This window comes from Ceratosolen solmsi, unplaced genomic scaffold (assembly GCF_000503995.2).
Source record: "Ceratosolen solmsi marchali unplaced genomic scaffold, CerSol_1.0 scaffold6, whole genome shotgun sequence".
NCBI lineage: Eukaryota > Metazoa > Arthropoda > Insecta > Hymenoptera > Agaonidae > Ceratosolen > Ceratosolen solmsi.
Genome location: NW_011948414.1, coordinates 16557455 through 16583889, shown reverse-complemented (window position 1 = coordinate 16583889; position 26435 = coordinate 16557455). Strand labels below are relative to the sequence as shown.

The window sequence follows — 26435 nt, the reverse complement described above, 5'->3', positions numbered from 1 at the left end:
TATATATATTTTTTTGTTAATTTTCAACTAGCTTAAGTAAATATTTTATATTGACGAACAAGACGTCACAATGAGTAAGTTTTAACTTACGTTAGACTACGATTTAAATAAATCGTAAATTAAAATTGACATTAAGAAGAACAAATTCCTAATGTTTAAATACAATATATGCAAATTTAAATATGTATTAAAATAAAAAATAGTTCTTTAATATCGGAATAATATAGAATAAATGTTATTTAAATGTGTAGTGAATTTTAATGAAAATTGTCAAAAATTTAGTAAATTTTCTAAAACTTAAAACAAACAAAAAGAAAAATGATAATTTTTATAAATATAATGATAATTGTATAGAATTTTTTGATAACTAAATAAACAACTGAATAAATAATTAATGCAATTAAAATAATAATAACATTAAAAATAATATCTTGATAAAGATGCAAATGAAAAGTAAAAATTCGCCTACGGTTTACCGATATGAAAGCAACTTAAATTTGTCTTTGGACAATGTTTAATATTAATTTTTTGAAAAAGAATATAAATATGAGTTTTGATAAACTTGAACTTTTCGTTAAAACGAACATATTATTAAAAGTTCAAATATCTTAAATTTATGTTATATTAATTGTGTGGAATGTAAGTTTTTTTTTTTCATATTATATTTTACAATCGAATAGAGTAGTACAAAGAATAAAATAAATGTCATTAAAAATTTATTATATATTACTTTAATTTATATTTTCGTAAAATGTTTATATGTAGAACAAAATCCACAGAAACTGCATTCGTACATAAAAGTAAAGAGACTTAATTAACATAAAAAATAAAACTTAATAATATAATTTAGAATTAACATCAGAAGGTATAAGAACAATGTACTTTTATAATTTCACTGCACACGGACGTTGATATCAATATTTATACATTTTCTAAAATTAAGCTATCGTTGGCTATGAATAATTATTTATTTAAACAATGGCGTAATTAAAAATATTATTATTCTCTCAAGAATAATTGCGACGCATATTATTCCGCTAAATAATATTTCGTCAGCTATTTCTACGGCTTACATGCACTGGTAAGTGAATTTTACTTACGCAATCCTTACAACATTCCAATAAAAAATCTATTTACCATTCATTGCCAGGGGCATGTGATTTATGCAGTTACCAATCGACAAAATCATCGATAACTTCACAATTCGAAATTCGGTCTTTTCTACTTTCCGACATTTCCATGGTTGTCGCTGCTGTGTAGAGTAATATAAATACGAAATACTTCCTACGGTGTTTTTACTTTATTTTACGAGATATTGTTAGGAAATTAATAATAAAAAATGTCCTCCGTACTTGCACCAGAAATCCCAACACCGGGTTTTAGTTTCGATTTGTGTGAAAGGTGGGTATGATGTAAATTTGGAATTTCAATGCAACGAAAATAGCGTTACTAGCAAGAGCATTTTCATACATAACCTTATTACGAGGAATAATGCTGTGTCACTTTATAAACATATATCCATACATCTTAATTAATATTATTAAATAGCATAATTTTAATGATTTTTTTAGAAATGCTATGTTAGAGAGGAAAGGATTTTCAGCTCCGAAAGCGCAAAAAACGGGGACGACGATCGTTGGAATAATTTACAAAGATGGTGTTATTCTTGGTGCTGACACAAGAGCTACGGAAGGCAACATCGTTGCCGATAAAAAGAGCGAGAAAATTCATTATCTAGCGAAAAATATGTAGTAGGTCTTTGTCTTTAAATTTTGAGGATTAATCGACATAATATATGTATATTGATAATTTTATTTCCTCCTCCTTTAATAAGTTGCTGCGGAGCTGGCACAGCTGCGGATACTTGCATGACCAATAGCATGATTTCCAGTCAGTTGGAATTGCATCGTCTTAATACCAATCGTATTGTTCCTGTCGTTACCGCCTGTACTATGTTAAAGCAATTGCTTTTTCGTCATCAAGGTCACATTAGCGCTGCTCTCATTGTAGGAGGAGTCGATAATTTAGGTCCTCATATATACGTCATTTATCCACATGGGTCTACCGATCATTTACCGTATGCGACAATGGGATCTGGTTCATTGGCAGCTATGTCAGTTTTTGAAAGTAGATGGAAACCAGATATGAGCGTAAGAGAATGACAAATTAAGAAAAGAATAAAAAATAGGAAGCTATTAATTTAAGTTATGAACAGATAAATTCATTTTCGTTGCGGGATGTAAGAATTAAATTTTTAATTAGTTTTATGTTATAAACCAAGTAAGTAACTGCTGGATATTGGATATAATTGGATGTAAAGAAAATTGAATAATCCTATTACAGGCTGATATACTTAATGCGTGCGTGCGTGCGTGTGTGTGTTTTTTTCTCCCATGTCTTTTACGTCTATATTTACATTTTCGAATGCACTTGTAAATGAGAATAATTCCAAGACATAGAAAATGAATTTATAATTCATTAATAAACGGCTTCCTTCGATAATACATATTATTTTTCTTTATAAACTGCATTTTGTTGATTAATAAATACATTATATAAACAACAGGAGGAGGAAGGAAAAGCTTTAGTCAGTGATGCAATTCGTGCTGGTATATTTAACGATCTTGGTTCTGGAAATAGCGTTGATTTATGTATTATTCGGAAAGGATCGTTGGATTATCTATGCCCGTACGAGTTATCGTGTGTCAAGGGTGAAAAACAAGGTAGCTATCGTTATAAGAAAGGCACTACTGCTGTCCTTACGAAGACTGTCAGACCAATTATCGTTGAAGAAGAATGTGTGCGTAGAGTCGAAACAGAATGTATGGATACGTCATCATGAAAAAATTTTCTGTGTTAAAAATTAAAAATTTGTAAGTTAATTGATCAATAAAATTACGCTTTTTCATGATAATTTTTCATAATAATTTATTTGCTTTGGATATTTATCGTTTAGAATTATAAAATTTTTACAAAATAATGAATTGATTTTATTCGATGCGTTCTTAGAAAAGTCCGGCTGTTTGCTTAAGTCTTTGTCGTCGCCAAGTGGGTAACTTTTCAAACTCAGTTGGTTCCATTTTAAAAACTGTCATAAAATCGTCAAAGGTTAAATGCATTTCCTTGCGCGATACGTCAACGCCTGGAGGCAAGTTTTCGGGATCGTTTTTCAAAATTTTCAACGGATATTTCACAAAATGAGCGAATTCGGATATAATTTTTATAGCCGTAATGTCATTTATTAATGCATCCCGTTCTTGGACACTCGCTCGCAATGCATTGAAAGGCCTATAATCTCTCAGTAAATTATGATTCCAATTATCGAATAGTCCAATGAACGTTGGTGGCTCCAATCCTAACAAAATATATAATAATTTGCAATTATAATACAAGACAATTACATTGACATTGTACATCTATCGTCAAACGAGGGGCATTTACCTTGTTTAATTATGGAGATTATTGTACTGCGGTCACGATTAACAGGATGGGTATGAAGAAAAATTTTTGCCTCCTCGATATAATCTTTCAGGGGCTTTGGCGCACAGTAACTGCCTATCCAAATCCAAATGACGCTTCCAGCATCGAGGAGCCAACTCGCTTCCGGGATAAGACTGTTTTGCGCGAAGCCGAGTATCTCTTCGCCAGTGAACATGGACTTTTCGATTTTCAAATGATAAAAGTGCTTATCCATATCTTCCCCTTCGCTCTCCACCGACTCCACATTACATACGCCTTTGCCTTAAAACACAATCCAATGTCACATAATAATGCTTTGATTTTATAGTTTTGCGAAAGCGAGGATAAGCTACAAGATTTTACAATCCTCGTTAATCCGCAATTCATGTTGCAATTACAGGTAGACGACCGAGAACGAATGTAATAAATACCCTCGAGTTGCGTCCAAAATTCGTCGTCCTCTTTTCCTTCGCAAATAAGCGGTGCCGTTGCCGGAGCCAATCTCCTCGACGCCTCTCTAGCGTCGCCGGTACTTTTGCTCCCACACCAGACCATCGGCAAATTCGAAAAGAGTATGAAGACACCTCCGGAGTCGAGACTATTCGCTCGCAACGGACGTTCCACAGCCTTGGACGTGTATGGGGTTGAGCCGTAAACTCGAACGAGATATTTCTTCGGGGCTGGTGAAATTGAATCATAGTAATTAATTTGACCTTTTTCACCGGGCGCTTAATCCCCGTGAGAAACTTACGAGCATCCCTGTGCGGTCCATTGAGTATTATCAGTTTGCCATTGTACATTTGAAGAAGGTGCGGAGGCTCATTGCCCTGTGACGTTATTATCAGTTGAGCCGACTCATCTTCGCTTAAATTGCAGGCCGCCTCGATCGCTGCCTCTTTGTCATTGCACATCGATTCAGCTCCTTCCCAATGGTATATCTAATGTTTGCGAAGCACATCATTTTTTATTTTATTAAAGCGTGCAATTTCCGAAGGCTATTCACACTTTAATGAAATAATAAAATTAGAATTTATATACATTAAAGGCTTATTTCTAATATCTGCAAAATATTTTAAATTATTAAACAAAATTACGAGTGAACGAAATTACGTCAATAGGTATGGCATATTATTTAATTAATTACTACAAAGAAAAATAATCCAAATAATTAAGGTTGAATTTATAATCTTTTAATATGCCTATAATATACATACGTTTACATATATATTTATTCGCGCATTTACATACTTAACTGCATAAATTAAAAATATTTCTTTTAGAATAAATGTTCATCGATTCAATTTTGTATTTTATTATTCATTATTGATATTATTGATCATAATCATGCTTCTCCATACATAAAGTCATAATAGAGAATAATTCATCCCATAATCTCCGATGGAACAATATTAAATTCGAAAAATGTGAGATTACGATGAAACCTGAGAAATCAGAGGAGCAAACGGTATTTCGAAAATTTTACAAGAAATGAGTAAAAGTATAAACTTATCGGAAACAATCGCATCAAAGATAATTAAAATTTCTTTTTAATATATTTAATCCTGAAAATTTTTTTTGTAGTTCAAGTAAGCAAAGTCAGCCCCATAAAAATATTAATCCATGAAAATTAATGGAAATTAAAATATCAGCAATCTTAGCAATACTCATATGAACATCATCATCGACCATAATGAATTTTCATTAAGGATTGTATAAGATAAAATATTCACTATCCCTTATGTCCTATACAATATAAATAATAATATTAATTCTAAGAGAACTTTTGGTTCTATACAGATCACGTATAAGACATTCGATTAACAACCACAAAAATATTATACAATAAGGGATCGTCCGTCGACTCTTACAATTTTTATAAACTTTGAACTTCTAAGGTTGCATTCTTTTATACAAACTTCATATATATTCAAGCACTTACAGCTAAAAAATCTGAATAATATTTTACAAAATGTTTCATCTTTTTTCGTGCTGTTTTGGTTTATGATTGTTTGTCTATAATTGTAACGCAAATGATAAAAAAACATGTTGCGACAGTTCATTCTAAAAAGTCAGCCGAGCTAAATTCCATAACGATGAATTTTGTTTAAATTACATTGAATATCGTAATAAAATGATATTTTGGTATAAAAAGTCGTTGTAATTGAATGAAATCTGAAGGATTTATATTGAAATATAATTTATTCGTCGTTGTAAATATTCGTAATCGATAATTTATTACCTACCGATAAAACTTTATATCAGCCTCTTTAAGATTTATTATTTTATTACTCTATCAAAATAGTTATAAATATATAATAAATTATTGATTAATTTAAAATATTACATTTTTCTATTTTATCTTTATAATTTAATCATTTGTAATTTTGCTATTAAGGATATATTTTATAGTTCATGTTTAATAAGAGTAACCAAACGTATAGTGAATATATAGATGATGATAATAATAATAATAATAATAATAATAATAATAATAATAGTTGAAAATATATTATAAAACTGACTATATATTACAGAGATTAATTCAATTTTCTTTTAATGTTTAAATTACATAAGCTAATAAAGTCCTTAGCCTTAAAGAAAATATTATATACATTAAATCTGAATTTCTATGTTTGCAGTAAATACTTTTTACAGATTTTTTTATAAATATTTTAAGCATGTCTAGGTAATTTAATAAATGGTGGCTAATGAGTGAAATTTATGATTTTCTTGTTATTGTGAGACAATTGTCACTCTACGATTAATGTAAAATATCACATTATTCAATTGATATTGATGAGTTAATTATACAAAAAAATATTTTTAATTCGTACCAATGGTTATATTATCGAGCTGATATAATTTAGTAAATTAATTTCAAAGTTATCAATTTTTAAATGCATTGCAATATAATATAAAGAGAGGAAAATGAGAAAAAAATTCCAAATGTCTTTAAAAAATAATTTTAAGAATTGATTTACCTATAAGATTGTTTTTAATGCCTCGTTACTTTGATATAAGAATTATTTCAAACTATACATATTCAATTATTGATTTCGTTATAAAATAAAAAATGTATAAATGAAACTATAAAGATTTTTTTTTTTTTTTATAAAAAAATTGAAATCATAATGCCCGAGTATCGAACGAATAATATTAGAATATCCATAGTTATTGAAGTGTCTTTGAGATTAATCTCAAATATAGGAAATTATTAGAACATCCGATTGTTTTAAATTATCGTGCTCAGTTTGGAAGATGGCAATGGGAATTTTTGTGAAGTTATTTCACAACTTGTTTCTCGTAAATATTTCTCGAATGAAATATTACATACTTTGATTTATGAGCGCAGTCAAACACAGGACTCGAAGAGTTTGTGGCTGGGAAGATTAGTTACATATCATTCATCCATTAGCTACGATCTACGATTTATATCATGAAATGCGAGATATCAAGCATATCAATATAGCATCATTTCCCAATACATCATTAATTATGATAGTACGACTTGCATCGCGTGGTCCAGGCCCGAGAGATTAGCCAAAGTGCCCGCGAGGCCCGCCAACTATGGTATCCCGTTACGATTAGGTTTGAGCAAATGTTCGAAGGTACATGGCGATCGCGCACCCTCGAGCCACCGATAAAAGCAACGAGTCATCGACTCACGATAGTCCTGCTCCTGCGTCCATATCCATACTTGTAGCGTAGCAAATAGCAGGCCTCCGCGTAAAAGACGCCGCTGTCCTTGAGAAGAACGAGGCCCGTCTGGTGCTCGACCCTCCATAGCGTCCTCTCGCCGTTGCCGTCGTCGACAAGCTGGCACTCGGCCGCCATCCTCGGCCTCTCGGCCATATAGTCCGGCTCGAAGCTCGTCGGCAGAATTAGGGGCCGCGCGCACGACCTCGGCCAGCCCTTCACCCAGCTGCGCATCTCCGGGGGCTCGCGAGCCTCGAGGGCCCGGGCTACCGGCACACAGGGCCCGTAGCCCTTCTTCTTCACGAATCCTCGTGCGTTACGTACGGCCTCGAGCCGCTCCTTGGCGCTCGCATCCTTGCCGACCCAAGCCCACACGCCAGCCTCGCCGCGCTCCAACAGGAACACGGCGCTCGACTCGAGATCCGACCGGAAAATCGGCCCGGACTTTAGCTCGGCGACCTTGTACTTGCCGTTCAGCTCGTTGCACTTGTACAGCTTAATGCTGGCCGAGGGCTGATAACTCTAAGGATAAAATAAATATTTCGAAGACTCTTTATTGGAGGCTTTCGAGGGAATAGCGGGGAATGGACTTTAGAGGGAATAGCCAGGCCCCTAATACGATTAATTTCAATGATTTTCACGAACTGCTACTTACTCCTGATCTCTAATGACTTGGAATTGATTTTTCTCCTACTAATAAATTCAGTGTAACGCATTTATTGAACAAATTGCCTGGTTATGTATATATAATACATGCAGAACGAGTATTAAATTTTTATAATTATTAGAACGTGAAAATGCAAATGAATGTAGATTGAGCAGATTGTTAATGATTAGTGTGATTAGTTGGCATGGACATGGACTCGCTCATCTACGACAAGAAAATGAGCTAATAATAAGTAAATCTTTTAAAGCATAATGATTCATGGCTGAATTTTATCTAAACGCATCTGATGGATTATTAAAGAGAATAAATATTGTCTTTCATTATATGTTTATTCATTCTTGCACGCGTATGAAAGTGTTGATAAAGTACAAACTGCAAGTATCAATTCATTTATTAATTTCTTGAATTGAAGAATTGGAAAATCTTTCTATTAATATGAACATCAAGTACTTATGTTGAAATATATATTGTACGATTAATCTTAAATAATATTGTAAAATGTATATTTATGTGTGAAAAGCGTTTGTTTTCATAAATATGCATGAAAATGAGTAAATAAACATAATTTTACAAAGCATTTCGATAATGTTTAAACTGAATTTTTTACTATTGAGATTTTAAATGCAGATCGATGATTTAAAAAATAAAATAAAATAAAATAAAATAAAATAAAATAAAATAAAAAAAAAAAACAGTCTTTAGTAAGAAACAAGACGAAATAAGAGAGTGTAATTGTTTAGAAAGATGTTTTAAAAATATTATTCATAATAGAAATGTTGTTTTAAAACAACGTGGACGTGATCACATCCGTCTTGATTCTTATATTGAAAAAGTGAAAACCAGTGGTAAACAAATATCTTTCATTCGTATCGAAAATTTATAAATCTTAATACAAATTTATTTATTACTGTTTTTCAAAATAATCTTTCATGAAAAATGAAAGAAATGAAAATTCAATGGTATACGCGTCCGGTATTGTTGAATTATATATTTGACCAGCAATAGGTACGATAATAAGCAGAGTCCTCTTACCTCAATGAGGGGTTCTGGCGAGACAAAACGCACTGAAAGATCCAGGATCTCGTTAAAGAGCTTACGGGCTTCGGGTTGAAGGGTTTGCTCATAGCCATCCTCAACGATAAAAATTCGCGTCTCCTCGCCATTCTTAGTTTTCTTCTGCTCGTCCAGAAGCCGCAGAGCGTGGCTTTTATGCAAGGGATCCGATTTGGATCCGAGCCACAGAAATATTACCGATCTGCACGAGGAGGTGAAACTTCTTACCTATTATGTTCCATCGGTCGGATAACATTCGACACGAGGACGCCGGCGACCACGAAATATTGACAAAGACTCTATTTATTGTGCCAACGCGATTTTATGTCGCAAAGCTCTCATACACTCCCACGCCCATCTCTACACGTCCATTTAATTTCGAGCACAAAATAATGATTATTATATCATAGCCAGCGTGATTTTATTTCAAATCGCAATCGAATAAACATTTATAACGAACATTATAATGCCGTATGAACATGAAAACTAAATAGTACATTAGTGCCGATAAGCCGATAAGACGATCTATCCGTGCAAGTGCACATAATAGTAATAAAGCATTATGCCCGCAATTCCCAAGAATAATAAAAAACAAGGATTTTTCCGTTTCATTGTTGAGATTGCGAGTAATTAAATCGCTATCTCGTCGGACGATTTAAGTTGGACTCGGCAAACACGAATTCGCATTGTCACAGGGCTGGGAAAATATCCAGACGTTTTGCGGGGGTGAATAAAGATAAAGTTTTTCTTACCTGGTTCGCACGTCGAGGAGGATGACGTCGCGCGAGGAGAAGCTGCTCCAGTCGACGGGCGTCAGTTGAGTGAGGACGGGTAGCGCGGTACCGGTCACCCGGTGAAGGCTACATTTATAATCGTCCTCGACGGATTGTCCCTCGACGTTGATCGAGCGCTGCCGAAAGTAGGCGTGGAAACGGGGACTCTCACGGCCCTGGGCCTCGCGCATTAGGATCGTCGCCGCGACCCGCGAGTCGAGCTCCGCGGCAGCTCTCGCCGCAGCCCCGGATACGTTCATGTCGCAGTCTGCCCCCACCCAGAAGTGAATGGCCCGCACCGCCGCTTTGTTCTTCAACTCCTTTGTCTGCGCATGGCGTATCAAAGTATTATGGTGTGTGCGCTTCGTGTGTCGAGAGTGTCAAAAGTTCTTAACGTGCTCAACCAGGCCCATCTCGATTCGTAATGAGATATTCGTGTAATTGTCGCAGAGCGATGCACTACAATCGAGCAACACGGATGCGCTGATGTGTCGGGATGGATAAAAAGAATACAAGTGGAAACATAGAGTAAAAAGAAGTTATACAAAGAGAGAGGGAGAGAGAGAGAGAGAGAGAGAAAATTATTATTCCGCACACAGATACTTTTATCAACTTTCTTATAATTTATATGATTCAAAGCTTCATTATGCAAGAGTGTATTAAGAAAAAAAAAAAAAAAAAAAAAATTATCAATAAAGCGCAATGATAATTCTCTGTAATTAAGTTAATACATTATTATATATCAGAACATTTTCAAATATTTTTAAATCAAAAACGAAGAAAAACAGATATTTTAGAGATTTTCGTTGTAGAAATTGTCATCGCAGAAAACCTATGACGGATGGTAGACAACTAACGCGAATATGTAAAATGTATGTAGTAACTCTTTCGTTCCCTTTTTCATTCTCAATGCCAATCGAACCATAATTTTAAATTATCAATTATCCGGTTAATTATAAAAAAGAAAATATAAATCAAGTCATAGGACTGAAATAGAAATAATAGTAATAATACATATTTGTCTTAGAAAAGGATTTAGTCATTGGGTGGCATTTATAACAATATACACACATATATGTGGCATATATAAAGAATGTGTGTATGTAATTAATATATATATATATATGTATATATATATATATAATTTTTATATTTATGAGGATAGTTATACGCGAGTCCTTTTTAGTACCATGAGTTTTAAATATAATTAATCAATATTATATCGGTCCTGCTGATAAGCCCGCTAAATCACCTCGAATTATTTGTATTTGATATTCTTTTTTATTATTCTTCGATTAAATCTACATCTATCTTATCTATTATATATTAGAATATCATTAAAATAAATCAAGTTTAATATGAATCGAATTCTCAACAATTTATTCCTAACTATTATCCCAGTCATTTATCTAATTATTATTAAATTATAATTATAATTTAATTGTAGAATTATGAACATACATGAACGTTGTCAAATTATGGATTTTCTTATAATTTATATGCCATTCTATATACATACATATATGGGTCCAGTTGTTTGTTTTTGCGCGTGTATGTGTATGTATATAAATAATAAAAATACGATTGATAAAATATTGAAATTTTTTATTTTTTATTCTTATTTTTTAATTAATGAAATGCTATACCTATTTGCAATATAAGGTAATATTCGAATTTTACCAATCTATGACTGAAGTTTGCATATTTATTTAAAACAAATATATATTTATAAACTAGATTAGTGAGGGCATGTGATGCTAAATTGTATGAAACAAATTTTTTTTTTAATTAAACTAAACTTCATAACTCCCTTGTACTTTAGCTATGAATATTCATATCACATTTTAATGAAAACTTAAATATTCATCCTTTTATTTCACTGCATCCTTTGCACAAGTGCACAAGAGTATATATATATATATTTATTTATAAAACCGCTATTAAATTACACTGCCTACGACAATATCTGTTTTACATCACGTCCATCTGACATTAAACTTATTGGAGTTATTGGACAATCTGTTGGCTTTGTAACGAATAATGAGAGATATGATAATAATATGAATAAATGAACTAGTAAAGGATTAAAAACATATTTAATAAAATTAAAATTGATTTACACTAATTCGTTTGAAATTAGTTTGGATAAAATCTGATCTTTCAATTATTTAAAAAATTATATAATTAATGTGTGTGTGTGTGCGAGCGTTCTCGTGTAAATTTGGTAATTAGTTGGAATAATTCTAGTGGATTGGTATATGGCTGGTAATTAGCTAAGAACATACGGTAAAGCCGTAGGCTGCTTTTACTTATTTTGTACAATTAAAATGAATCGCATGCACTGTTTATTAAAAAGTGTAGACAAAGATATTCAATTTAATTGTTTATTTAATTACTACAAGCAGATGAGTTATTAATGTAATAAGTAAAAAACGGCCAGCATTCACCAAGATCGAGGATAACAAGACTATTTGTTATCAGGTAAGTGTAAAAAAAAAAAAAAAAAAAAAAAAAAAAAAAAACAAGATAGGAAAACATCTTACCGGCATGTTGGGATAGGGAAGCACACCGTCTCTGTCCGAAGCAGCGTAGAGTAAATAAGCCGAGTCCGACAGGAAAGTTCCCACCTTTGTTCTTCCAAGCGATATGATTCGTAGTCCCTGCATCAAGGGACAGTGCAATTTATTATCAATTTTCAATTCAAAGAGGAAAAAGAATGTGCGTGTAATAGGCAAGTTACCTCGATCTTCCATATACTGAACGCCGTGCTAGCTTTGGGTATGCTTCTGAAAATATCGACATTGGACTCATCGGAGCAGCTGCTAGCATCGTCCTGAAAGGATCGGAGGAATATATTGATAAGGCGTTCAGTTACGCGTAAGCGCATAACTTTCAAAACATTCTGAAATAAACGGCTATTTTTTTTCGGCGCGCGATACGTTTCCCGCGAATCTCACTTGCTTATAGCGTCCTAATAAAATGCGGGCTCCCGTATTATGGACGCGGCATGCTCGTTTCTCTCTCTCTCTCTCTCTCTCTCTCTCTCTCTCTCTCTCTAGCTCCGTTTGTCTGCCTTTTTTGCCTGTGGTAGGCGATTTCACGCACGCAAGTGGACCGAGTCGCTCGTGCACTTTTATAGGCCAGCAGGGGCACAATGATGAAAAAATTTGCGCTGCAGCGTCCGCTTTGTTAGAAAAACTGCCGATTACTTGTAACGGTCTGACATAAATTTTTAACAATGACATAAACTTACCATTCGCGTGGGAGGAGTTACGATAGTGGCTCGTAACAAGGTATACCCCGCGTCGAATGAGTTAATTATCAATTGACAAACATAGTTTTATGACTTTGTACGATGAATGAGAGATAGCGATATTTAGAAATTGAATTCCATTTCGCGTAAAGATTCAATATTTATAGACAATACTCATAGACAGTATTTAATTTGGATAATTAATGAAATATAAATTTTTAAATATCAATTTTCCTTTCTATATAATCCTATATAATCTGACTTCGCATACAATTTTGCGTTTGATTTAGGTTAATTTACAAATTCACGGCCTATTTGTATTTATCAATTATTTTTCGTGTAATGATTTGGAATTGTCATTTCAACTCGAGTTCATTTAAAAGAAAATATAATTCTACACGCGAGTGCTTGATTTTGCTTGAATGTTGGTATTCTTATAATACGAAATGCTGACATATTTTCGTATTTCGTTCAAAATCAAGTTCTTCGACTTGAAATGGAAATAGGAAAAGGCCAGTAATTTAATTGTCTACATTTGTCGTTACTTTATTCGAAGAGCTGTGCTTTCTTTATAAAAGCTAAGAAGCAGTTAATAACGTAAATGTCACGTATTATGAAGAGGCAGATAAAGGTGAGACCGGATTTTTCAGATTTTTATAAATTTATAAAATTGCTCTTTCCTTTGCATAACAGTAAACACAGTTGAGGCGATGACAATATTTAAAAATTACATTTCTTTTTTTCTTCTTCTTCTTTTTTTTTTTTTTTTTCTTTATCGAAATTCTTGAAAAATTTTAATAAAGAGTAATACGATGAAATGACCAACGAATATATTGGAACATCATATGAGCATTCGATAAGAATTTATCTTATATTTTTATATTATTATTTTAATAACTTAACAGGCGCTTATAATGAATATTACGAGGTTTGGCTATTGATTCATTGGCTTATTATAATTCATTTTATATTGAATAATCTTTAAATTCGTTAAATTGTAAGCACGATTGTATTTAATATATATCGAGGGACGGTATACGATGGCCAGACATACATTTCATAATTTGTACAACCGTTACGATTGCGCTAGAAATGATAAAGTGGCGAATAAGATCGTTTTGTGAGTACCCGTAAGGGCTCATTATCGAAATCTCATGACAATAGAATTAAAATAATTTGACATTTAAATGGATCGTATAAATAAATGACGCTTTCACGTAGTAAAATTGGCCAGGCACTATCGAAATTAATCGGTACTAATCGCTCGACAGAACACGCATTTGAAACTTCCTTACGATTTGATGGAGTAAATTGGCATTTCGCGCAATGCATAATTTATCATTTTAACGGAATGCAATAGCTAATTAACTATTTGTCTCAACGGACAATGTCATTATTTATCCGTTCGTTACGCTTCCCTTTCCTGAAGCAAGTAAAGTAGGTGTGTGTGCCGCCCCCCTCCCCCGCCCCATTGACAAGCTTACCCGCTTGAGGAATCCCATTATCGGCTTGACGATGAATCGGCGATCGATCTGACAAATAAGAAACACTCTAAAGATTATTTTCCCGATATTTTCAAGAAGAAGGAGCGACGCCCGTGAGCCGATCTCCACGGCGGTGATAAGATCGGCACCACACACGCACCGTACAACGGCGACTGACGCGCGTGCTTTTTTCGACCCGCAGAAAGAAAAACCAAAGCCGACGACGGTGGCAGCCACTACCACTACCGCCACCGCCACCGCCACCGCCACCATCACAGTCGCCGTCGCCACCGCCACTACCACCGGCACTACTAGCACTAACAACAACAGTGACGGCAATAGCAGCAAAAGCAGCTTTGTAAGTAATGAAAGGTAATAGGGAGCGAGAAAGAGAGAGAAAGAGTGAAAGAGGGAGAGAGAGAGAGAGAGAGAGAGAGAGAGAGTTGGGTAGAAGGCCCGGAAGCAGGCCCGGAACTCCAGTCAGCGAGCTGTGACCAGCAGTGGCGGGGCCCCTCGCATCGGCCAACACGACCAACACCTGTCCCCCCTCGTGTCCCACCCACCCCCCTTCCATGTGCCAGCGACTCATCTTACTCACTTCGTTGATGCCAAGCCGAGCCCTATGCCCCATCAACGACGTTCTTCTTTTCGCCTGCCTCCTTTCATTGTTACTTCGAGTCCTGCGTCCAACTTTTCGAGGAAACATTTTGATAAACCTGTTACATACGAATCACACTCACTCGTCGTTGATTTACAAAGGCTCTTCTCCCCCACTCCCCACCCCAACACAACGCCACACAGTCATCCCCACCGCTCACCCGCCTCTACCTCCTGACCTATCCAGTTTTATCACAATATTAAGCATAATATTTAGCAGATTAATAGCTAATGCTTTAATCATACTAATTAAATATTCCTTATAGATTACTTAACAATACTGACGGATAAATTGATTCCTATGAAATTAACTTAACACGATTATTTATCATAAATATAACATTTTCTCAACTCGTGTGAATTTATATAAAACTCTTTGAATAATCTCAATTAAAAACACGTAACTATAAATACTTTATCTATTCATTAATGGTATGAATAACGAAATTATTATTAAAGTTCAATGATTTCTTAAATTCTGCAGAACAACAAAATATTGATAAATTTATTTCTCATTGAAAATTCTTTACTTAACATGAATCTTGAAGCTCGTTAAAAGCAAAATACAATATGTTTTACTTCATGCATATTTTACATGTAATATATATATATATATATATAACAATAATTAACTTTTACTATTCATTCCTAAATAATAATTCAGAAATGTATCGCAAATACAGCATGAAAAACTTCAGTAAGAACTGTCAAATTCTTAAATCTAAATTATTTTATATGTCAAATTTTGTAGCTTACATTAAATGTCGATAATTTATTAGAAATACAATTTAATCCAAACTTCTCGTTCATATGTAAAATTCATAAAATGTTATGTCTTTATAAATATAGTGGACAAGTTAATAAATATTGTAAATCGATTAATAATTCTCGAAGGATAGTTTACATTTTGTAAGTAAAACAAAAAAAAAACAACAACAAAAAATATATATATATATATATATATATATATATATATACCACCACACTAGAATTGCGTGTACTAATAAATGTGTAACCATCAACGGAATAATAAAGAACTAATTTTAAAATAAATAATTGCTTTTAAAGGCATCGAATTTTCAAAATAATCAGCAGTAGTATTTAACAGCTTGCTCCGGAATATCTTTATAATACACTAAATTCAGCTTTCTAAGAATAAAGTAAGAATAAGCCTAATATTTTTATTATAAATTCTTATAACATTGATATTTTGTTGCTTTTAATACGATATTCACAATAAACATCAAGTTTACACTCGAACAGAATGCTATACAAATCGCAGTTTTAACGTTTTACGGAGTTATTCTTTTCTTTTTATTATATGTCAACATTTGACGTTTAAATAAAATTTTATTTATTATAATTACCATTTAACACGTTCTTCATGGTAAAGAGTAAACCTTATGTGACATTTAACAAAAGTGTAAATTGTAATATCAGATTAAAACTTTCTATTTCCCACACGAATTGCTCATTTATTGATATTTCTTATAATTACTAGATATATAAACATTCAGTGCATCTATAGATTTTCTCTATCTGATTAATTATACAATGTAATGATTAGTTAAAAGAACAAAAATATTTATAATTATATATTATTAGCCAATCGTAAGAAAAAAAAAATGTATACGAAAATCAGAAGTAACGAAAAATAAAAAGAAACAAAAAAAAAAAAAAAAAAAAAAACAATTAAAATCAATAAAAATGGTGTGAAATTTTTTTTATAATTCTGAAATCTAAATATTACGAAGCTTGTAAATGTGAATTAAGAACGGAAATTCTGGCAAGTATTTACATGATAATAAACCATGTTAAATAATGTTGATTCTCAGAAATTACATGACATTCAATATATATATATATATATATAAGAAATGGAAAGGCATAATTTTAAAAGTATACTAGACGAAAAATTTTAATAAACATTTAAAATTTAATAGACTCTAATCATCGAAATTTGAACGATATATTTCATATAGTAAAAGCAAAAGCTAGAAAAGTTTACTTCATAAATTTCATATAATAGCCATATATAAAAAAAAAAAAAGAAAACTCTGCTGATTAAAAAATGCATAAAGAAATTAAATCATTTGATAAAGAATTGAGCAGTTTTAACCATATGGTTTCTCATAATATACAAACAAAGTTTTGAAAAACATACTAAACCTTACGTTCTAAAATAATTAATTATTGTAAATAAGTGTTTGATAATTTGTGAAAATACATACGAGCAAATGATGATGCAATGATTTATGATGGAGACGTTAAGTGGCAATCGAATAATATGTAAAAAATATAAAAGCGTGAAAAATAAATATGTGCTTTTGATTTGGATTTTAGAAAATAATCAGATTTATATCATGATCGTGTAAATATAACATAATAATTATCATAATTATGAAGAAAAGATTATTATGATTTATTATTCTAGTCTGAAAATCGAGTGAAATATAATAACGGAGTTGTTTCATCCATTATTCCAAAAACAATTATCAGAAGCAAAATATTATAGACATTGTTGCGGACATAACTCTAGGTACACTTATTATCAATTATGAGCTTTGGACATAACAACGATGCCCGGCTGATTTATTGTATTTGAAATATGTTTGTATTTTATATTTACAAATTTTAATGAAGTTTAAGAAAGTTTTTATCAAATTTTAAGAAAAGACAGAAAATCTTCGATCATCATAATCGTAATCATAAGTTTTCTTAATTCTTAATAAGTCATAATTCATTCTTATAGTACTATTCGTTAAGTTTTTAAAACTAGAAAATATATAATTTCGTAATACGTATAATATAATATTTTTAATCCTTAATTATTATTTTATTGATGAACATATATATATATATATATATATATATATATATATATATATATATATATTACATATTTTGAAACGTTTCAGATAAATTCTTCATACTAAGAATGCTCGAAAACGTTCAATTCTAATTATTTACTTGTAACTACGTTGTGTTCGTATAATTTTTTTTTATATTTATACACACATATTGGATTCTTCTTGAATTTGTAAATTGATTAATATTTATGTTTATTTATTCAATTTGTAATGTTAATTTCAAACATTAGTATGTAACAAAATAGAAGAAAAATAACTCAATATCATACCAGAAATTTTAAATTAACGTATAGAAGGAACTAGAAAGTTAAATTTTTTAATTATTTTTATGCATCGGTTTTCTTGAAAATTAAATTCATTCGGATATTGTTCATGAAAATTAAAGGCTCATCAGTTTTTACAAAATGAAATGCATTGATTATTTAAATATTTTCTTAACGAGTAGGCTTTGTACAAACAATTATTAGAATTTGAATGATATTATCTTATTGATCATTATTGATTTGTGATAGTACAATAATCAATTAAATGTCAAGAAATATTACAATATCTTGAGTTATTAATGGTAAACTTATATTTTTAATATTTTCTTTTCCACTTTCTTTTTGAAGATAAAATTTCAAATTCGTCAGTTTATGAGATAAATTGATAGAATGAGCTTTTAGAAAAATAGGACAATTATCATTTTTATATCAATTAAAGTTTTTATAAAAATTAATAACACACCATTATATAATTACCACGATTAAAATTTTTGTAATGATGTTGAAAAAATTGCATTTTTATACTTACATTATACCAGGCAGATTTCCTTTTATATAGTAATATTAATGTTGATAATTTAATTTTTATAAAGTTTTGAAATTTTTATTTTTAAACGAAAAATATAGTATTATAATAAAAAAAAAAATCAACATTGATATTCATATAGAATATTAAAATCATTTTAATTTAATTATAAAAAATTAAAAATTACATTTTTACATTACATCAACCCTAATAAATTTTGCGAGTTTAGATGAAATGATATTAAACACTTATAAACATTATAAACTTTTTATAATTCCCCATGAATTTTTTTTATTTATAAACACAGTTTATACATACGATCAATTGTCAATCATATGTTATATTAGATAATGGAAGTCATAAATTTTACTATTATAAGCATATATAATATATTCAATTTGTATATTATGATTGAAGTAATATAATAAATTAATTACATAATGTTGTAAGAAGCTGCTTTATATTAAATGTCTTCTGCTTTGAGGAAATGTATTTAAGTATTAATCATTAGTCAGTTAAAAGTAGTATTAGTACTTTGTAATACTAGTAATAGGACCTATCAGATATTCCAATAAATAATAATTGAAATTAAATGCTAATGTTTATGTTTATATGTAATAAATTGTATTGTAATTGATCAAATTGGATTAAAAATTAAGCAATGTTTTTGCACAAAAGTAATGTGGTATTTAGTTTGCAATTGATTTTCAATTGATATAAATTTGTTTATAGATTATAGTTAAAATAATTGTTTGACTAAATGGTAAATTGAGAATTGAACTTTCATTTTTGTTAGTTTAGCTATTTTGAAAAATATTTTTATCATTTCATCCAATTTGTAGTTTAATGATTTTTTATTATAAACATGTACATAAAATTATTCTTAAATTTTATACATATTTTTGTTTTAAAATTATAATTAAATTGATTTAAAATAAAAGAAATTCAATTTTCATGTTTTCAAAGGTTATAAGCTTTTTTGACAGATCCAAAAAGAGTAAGAAGTTTGAATTTTTTAGTAAAAATAAAAATTATGAGCCAAAATCAATGGAGCGTCAAGATGATGAAGAGGATTCTAAAAGTAATTAATTTCAATTAAAATATTCATCAATATAATTATGAATATAGTTATATAATAAGGTGTACAATAATCAGTTGACAGCTTCTCTTGGACAAGGAGAAATGTTCTTGAAAAATCTAAAAGTAGTGTGAGCATCAATGCAATCGGGGACTGTAATTATCGAAATCAAGGCATCCAGATATCTTTGGAAAATTGTAATATGCCAAGGAAAGTTATATCAACATTAGAGAATTTAAATTTAGCAGATGATAATGATGACATTGATGATATTGATACAAATTTTGTCCCTAACATAATGCAAGATTATGATATTTATAATCAGTTTGATAATTCTCTTCTTCGTTATGGTATAAAAACTCAAGACATTACTACCAAGCAAATAATCATTCAGGGATCGGAGATACTAAATTTTCAGGTTCTTTTTATTTGAATTTAAAACTATTTTTTAATTATCAATGTAATATTATTAATGATGGCAATAAAAATCATTTCTAGGGTAATAAGCATTCACACGAAGAAATTGCACGTTTCTGGAAAAAGGATTGTAGAAAGTGGCTTTGGAAATCAGTTAAATATGCTAAACAAAATGAAATTGAATCTATTATAATTTCTGATCAAAGTAATTAAACATTTACAATTTATATAATTAAAGTTTGTATCAAATACAAAACTTTAAATGTATTTAAAAAGAAAATGATATATATTTAATCTTTATAATAATTATAATAATATTTTTAATAAATTCATTTATAAGTCTATTCAATTATTAATTGTAATCTTACAATGAAAGATCTTGTTGATGTATTCATGTTTAATGGATTCAAGCAATTGGAATTACTATCCTTATTTATTTATCCTCCAGTTTCTACAGCATCTAAGTTTTGTTGTCCCTCAGCTATTTCTCCCATTTCAAATCTTATAAAATCTAAAATGTGCGTTCCTGTGTCCTCTAAGTATTCTCGAACAGTTAGAGAATGATCAAGGAGGTACTCTTGATGAATTAGCGTAGTCTCATCTTCTGGATTTGGATTGGCTTGATCTATCTCTGGCTCGCCAATTTTCAAAGGATTCATACCTTTAAATAAAATTGCACGCAGCTAAGCAAAATATATTAAATAAACTGTTGAATTGAAAAAAAATTATTATCTTACCAATTATATGTTGACATAAATTCTCTCCAATTTCTTGCTGCATTTCTAAAGCTTTACTTTTAAAAGCCAATAGTACACCATATTTACCATATAAAACATTATTATTCGATGAAAATGGATGAGTACTCCCAATTAATAAAATGTCAGACGGTACACTGATGGCTAAAGCACGTTTTATATTTATATTTTCTCTGATTTGACCAATCATTAAAGCAGTATGATCTGCAATAGATATTCCATCAGGTCCAGATAATGCTTTCAATTTATCAGAATCCAAAATTATTTTATTAAACGAAGTTTCATTTATTATAGTTTTACTATGCTGCAGTACCGCCGATACTACAGTTTGACTTAATTCTTGAAATTGTTTATTACGAGATACAAAGTCTGTTTCACAATTGATTTCAACAATTGCACCATAGGATTTATCAATAATTAAAGACACGAGACCTTGACTTGTTACTCTATTTTGTACTTGTGCAGCCTTTGACCATCCTAATTCTTGCGCTTGTATCTTTAACCAACTTTCTGCCTAAAATAATAGAAATCCGTCATTCAAATTTAGTAGCATTAATATAATTATATTACATTAAAAATGAGCACTCATTAAACCTTTTCTAAATCATTTTCATTGAGCTCTAATGCTTTTTTACAATTCGAAAATGTATAACCTGTCTTCTTTCGTAAACTTGCTAAGGGAGATTTGTTACTTGATTGTTTAGCAATACTACTTGTGCTTATAAGACGAATTATACGTTGAAAATGCATCTGTAATTTTTTTTTACAATACAATATACTTTAAAATGTGTTTATAAATATATTCAACTGTAAAACGAATATTAAGAATCTAAGATGTGATTACTAAAGTTAACCTAAAAATTATCATTTACGAAGCAATAAAGAATTTATGTATCAATGCAATGTCATTAATATTATTGTACATAAGTCTATGTAGTTTATAGAATATAAATCTTAAAAATCGATCGGTTAGGTTGCTTAGAAACAATGGTCAATTGGAACTCTCTTCAGTACTTACATTTACACAATCTTCGTGTCTCAGAATTGTTAAAGAATTCTAACCACAAAGTTGTTGAAAGACAAATTTTTTAATATCAATTAGCAACTCACATATAATATCAGAAATATAAGGGGGGGGCGCTTATTATGATATTAGATCAACTTTATATTATTTATGAAGATTTTAATCTTGTGTAAAACCGCTGACTAGAAATATAAAAGCCCTCTGCCTCTCAACAGCATCGTCTACATCGTATAACATAAAAACACTTATAGGTATGCAGCTGCCTTAATACAATACTTTATTGCCTCTAAGGGAGATTTTTAATAATCTCATTATCTCACCAGCTTCATTCGTCTATTCAAATTAAAAATTACGATTCTTCGTAAATCAAGTATTACGTAGTAATGAGACTCATTATTAATTGTTTAATGACGTTTGTTATTTTGAGAAAAAGAAGTTACTTTTACATAATACTATTTTAACATTCTATTGTAATAGTGAAATTTGTAGAAAATTCTTTTTGAAAATTACAGATAATGTTTATATAATTACGTTATACACAAGAGATTAATTAACTGTACGGAAGCTTTCTCAAATTATTATTTTTGTACTTATAGTGTAATTAATTTTACCAAATTCCTATAACAATTGAGTCAAGTTTGTGAAAAAAAAAAATAAAAAAAAAAAAAAATTGACATAATATAAATTCCTTTTCATTCTCAAACCACTCTCACTCATAATCTATCTATGTTTATTATAGAAGATAATTTTTAACAAATGCTGAAACGTTACAGTTTTATTAAATAATCAAGTCATTTTTAAGCTTTTATCTTACATAGATAATTTGTTATAATTATAATTAATTAACAACTATAATAATTATGCCTTCACAATATTTAGTAAAAATTTTGCTCTTCACAATATTTTTAACGATTAAATCATTTATCGGTATTTGATAAATAACTCATCATAATCACTTCCTTCAAATACACAAATAAAATCAATACTTAATAAATATGAATAAATATAAACTATGAAGTTATATTTATTTTAAAAATAAAATACCAAAAACTAATATGGGACTTGGAATAATTTTGTAAATGTATTTTTCTATAAAATTTCTATAAAATTCTATAAAATTTTTTAAATTAGTAATTTCAAATTATTCAAACACATCGGATAAAATAGTAATTTATTGAAATTAACAAATGTAATTTATATGGGTTTGTGAAGTTAATTTTCTGAAATCTTCGATAATGTACTTTTAATTTAATTTTAAATTGATAAGAAAAAAAAAAGGAAAAAAAAGAAAATTATATATATAAAATTCGAGAGAAAGGAAGAAAGGGAATAATGAAATAAAATCATTGAAAAGAATTAAACATTCTTTGCACGTACATTTTCAATGTATTAGTAGACTAATGTAGTGAAAACAATAAAAGAAAGAAAGAAAGAAAGAAACGAATTCGCGATTCTATTTAATTGTACAAAGAGAATGACGATTGTAATTTTTGTACAAAAAAGTTAGGCTAAACAACCGCACAAACTAATATCTTCTCAATATAAAAAATATATACTCATAAATTGCTCTCTATTAAATAAGATTGATAAAATTTATTATTGAATTTAATATAATATATATATATATATATATATATATATATATATATATATATATATATATATATATATATATATATATATATAGGTTGAGCCAACTGCGCAATAACTGAGGTAAAGCAAACAAGTTAATATTGTTGTAGAATGTTAAGTAAAATTATGAATCGATGAGGAATTGAAAGGAAAATATTATAAAAGTGCTCGAAGAATGATCGAGAATATCTTTATCATTTAATATCAAATTATTAAATATAATCTATCACACAATTTGTAAGTTATAATATTGATTCGATTTAACTAATCATTAGATTAAATTTATTTATAATAATTATGGGCATTTAATATTGGCACCAGATCTTCAATTTACATCATTATGTCGAAAAGAGAATTTTTAGATCATTCAATTGATATATTGTCAGCAACAACAAATAGAACATCACACGAGTTGCTCAAATCCTTGCAATCAACGACTAGCGCAGTTGATACGAATGAAATTTCTGTTTCATCAGAAATATTTGATGAATGTTCTTTTAAGAGAAAGAAAGTAAGCGATGCAAAAATAAAATATAACGACGTAGATCCACGACTTAAATTCACAACGATGCGCGTAAAAAAAGTAGAATTCAGAAGACGTATTATTAATTTAATTATAAAGCCCGAATTAGACACCAAGGAGCAATCAAATATTATTCAAGATAAAGATACATCTCGGTTTCATTATTATATTCAAAATGGATTGAATACGATATATATCACTCCGATAGATCGAATTATTATAAAAAATATTTTATTATTAATTTCCAAGAAGCACAAAGAGTCATTTCATCAATTAGTGGAAGAGCTACTAAGTGAAATTAAAGAGGAGTATTTATTGACATTAAAGAGATTGACTATTGATTTTGCTTTTCAAAACCGATCAAAACACGAATCAATGGTGAACTATAAAATAAACGAATCATATTTTTTTAAAAATATGTGCTATATTTGGTATTGTCTTATTTTATATAGCCGACGCTATTAATTACTCGTCTTAAACAACAATTTCCACATAATTTTTCGAGATATTTCATTCATCGTAAGGCAAATATTAAGCAAAATTTAAATTTAATTAATCCATGTATGAAGTTTTCTTGGAGTTTTTGGAACCAAGATTTTAAGTGATAATTTTATTTTTCTTTAAAGCAATTTAATATTCCATTATACAATAATCAATTATTTTTGGCAGTGATTTTCGATTAATTAATATTCAAGAGATAAAAGAGCATTCGGGACCATGGGATTTAATGGATTTTCAGAGTACCATCGATAAACAAGTTCACACGGCTATAAAATATTTAAAAATTCATTGGTTTGGCGGTATACAAGAAATATTTTTAATAGTAAGCATATATAATAAGACTAACGATTTATTATAATTATTGTTTATAATTTTTTTGTTTCAATTTCAATTAAATATTATAAAATCGTTTAATTATTAATAATGTAAAATTATTTGTAATTTAGAATTGTTATGAAATGAATCTGTATACGTAGTTTTTGTTTTTAGCTTGTGAACGTATAAAATTTTAAATTCTTTAATACGTTTTAGAATAGCAGAAAAAATTTGGTACCTAGTCCTCTTAACCATAAAAAATTTATTTGTTTTTTTAACTGTATTGCTAAATTAATGGAATCGCAACTTTTGTCATTGTTCAAACGCAGCCTTCAGGATTTTCTAAACTACATTTTTAACGTACAGGTAATTTATATTTATATTTTAAATCATATACTTTTTTTAAAAAATTTTTAATTTTTAATAGCAATCTAGTAACACCTATAAGATTAATGTTATCGTTAAATCTAACGAAATATACTTCGATCCACCTTTTCAATATTATAAAAACATTATTGGTAACGTTCTAAACGTAATGAGTGATGCAACAATGGTTTTTGAAAAACTTGAAACTCAGCTTTTTCTCGACTGGTCCGGCCCTCAAACTTTCCTCAAGGTACACTACAATATTATATGGAATTATTATTATTATCATCTATGTATATATATATATATATATATATATATATATATATATATATATATATTAAATTTTAATAATTAAATTAAATAAATTTTATTAAAACCATCATCTCAATCCCTTTAATTATTTATTATATATTTGTATATTTTCGATTATTTTCATTTTTAACGAATGATGAATATATATTTATTTCTAATATTTTACCATTATTAATGAATTTTGTATTATACATGTAAGATAAATAAAATTACGTATAAAAGTACTTGATTATTCATTAACTTTTATAGCCAAGTATCTCTTACAATATTATTGACGATTATAAACAACAAATCGCTGAATTGATTCAAGAACAAACCCTTATTCCTATGTCAACTATAGAAGAACTTGAAAAGTATGTATTAAAAAAAAAAAAAAAAAAGAAGAAATATTAAAATAATGAAATAAAATACATTTAATTGTGAAATCATTTGAACCATTTTAATGTAAATACAATTTTAATATAAATTTATGCATATATATATAAACTTTATCAAGGTATAGGAAATTCTTTGACGGTCAAGAATTGGCAAAAGTGACAGATTTCATAGAAAATGAAAAAAATACTTTCTCAGAGTATGAAGAATTGATTGATTATTATTATAATCTTCAAAATAGAATTTTCATCGACAATGATACATCCATTCTTACGACCTTATTTGAAGTGAATCGAAAGGAGTTCTTAGAAACAGTAATTAATAATATTATCCATTTAAAGGATATGTTGCTTAATGTATTAGTTTCCCAATATCAACAAAAAGTAAAAACGTAATAATCATGATGTCTGAAAAGTTTTAAGTATTTAATTAT

General features: G+C 29.5%; 5 protein-coding genes across 5 annotated transcripts in view; 3 read left to right on the top strand and 2 right to left on the bottom strand.

Moving 5' to 3' along the window:
• The first annotated feature begins 1209 nt into the window (after positions 1-1209).
• Positions 1210-2901, top strand: Prosbeta2 (Proteasome beta2 subunit). The gene is made up of 4 exons (XM_011507274.1): positions 1210-1401; positions 1572-1751; positions 1835-2150; positions 2567-2901. Exons 1-4 carry the CDS (start codon positions 1340-1342, stop codon positions 2840-2842), a joined length of 834 nt encoding a protein of 277 aa, XP_011505576.1. The 5' UTR covers positions 1210-1339; the 3' UTR covers positions 2843-2901.
• Positions 2902-2939: 38 nt separating this feature from the next.
• On the bottom strand, positions 2940-14632 carry qua (villin like protein quail). The gene is made up of 10 exons (XM_011507273.1): positions 14386-14632; positions 12389-12481; positions 12192-12308; positions 9628-9974; positions 8855-9077; positions 7126-7677; positions 4211-4397; positions 3891-4139; positions 3442-3741; positions 2940-3355 (listed from the first exon to the last, which is right to left on the bottom strand). The coding sequence occupies exons 1-10, from the start codon at positions 14401-14403 to the stop codon at positions 3006-3008; spliced, it is 2436 nt and encodes an 811-aa protein (XP_011505575.1). The 5' UTR covers positions 14404-14632; the 3' UTR covers positions 2940-3005.
• Positions 14633-17475: 2843 nt separating this feature from the next.
• LOC105368505 (uncharacterized) lies at positions 17476-20582 on the top strand. The gene is made up of 5 exons (XM_011507519.1): positions 17476-17581; positions 19668-19782; positions 19857-20197; positions 20278-20405; positions 20573-20582. Exons 2-5 carry the CDS (start codon positions 19749-19751, stop codon positions 20580-20582), a joined length of 513 nt encoding a protein of 170 aa, XP_011505821.1. The 5' UTR covers positions 17476-17581; positions 19668-19748.
• On the bottom strand, positions 20531-22093 carry mEFTs (elongation factor Ts, mitochondrial). Its single transcript, XM_011507272.1, has 4 exons — positions 21970-22093; positions 21546-21701; positions 20934-21465; positions 20531-20857 (listed from the first exon to the last, which is right to left on the bottom strand). The coding sequence occupies exons 2-4, from the start codon at positions 21699-21701 to the stop codon at positions 20634-20636; spliced, it is 912 nt and encodes a 303-aa protein (XP_011505574.1). The 5' UTR covers positions 21970-22093; the 3' UTR covers positions 20531-20633.
• Positions 22094-23947: 1854 nt separating this feature from the next.
• Dhc36C (Dynein heavy chain at 36C) overlaps positions 23948-26435 on the top strand; it is a 29743-nt gene continuing 27255 nt past the window's right edge. Inside the window, exons 1-7 of the mRNA XM_011507518.1 lie at positions 23948-24508; positions 24583-24731; positions 24800-24953; positions 25163-25312; positions 25374-25562; positions 25877-25980; positions 26124-26393. Coding sequence (XP_011505820.1) covers positions 23948-24508; positions 24583-24731; positions 24800-24953; positions 25163-25312; positions 25374-25562; positions 25877-25980; positions 26124-26393 — 1577 coding nt within the window. The remainder of the gene's footprint in view (positions 24509-24582; positions 24732-24799; positions 24954-25162; positions 25313-25373; positions 25563-25876; positions 25981-26123; positions 26394-26435) is intronic.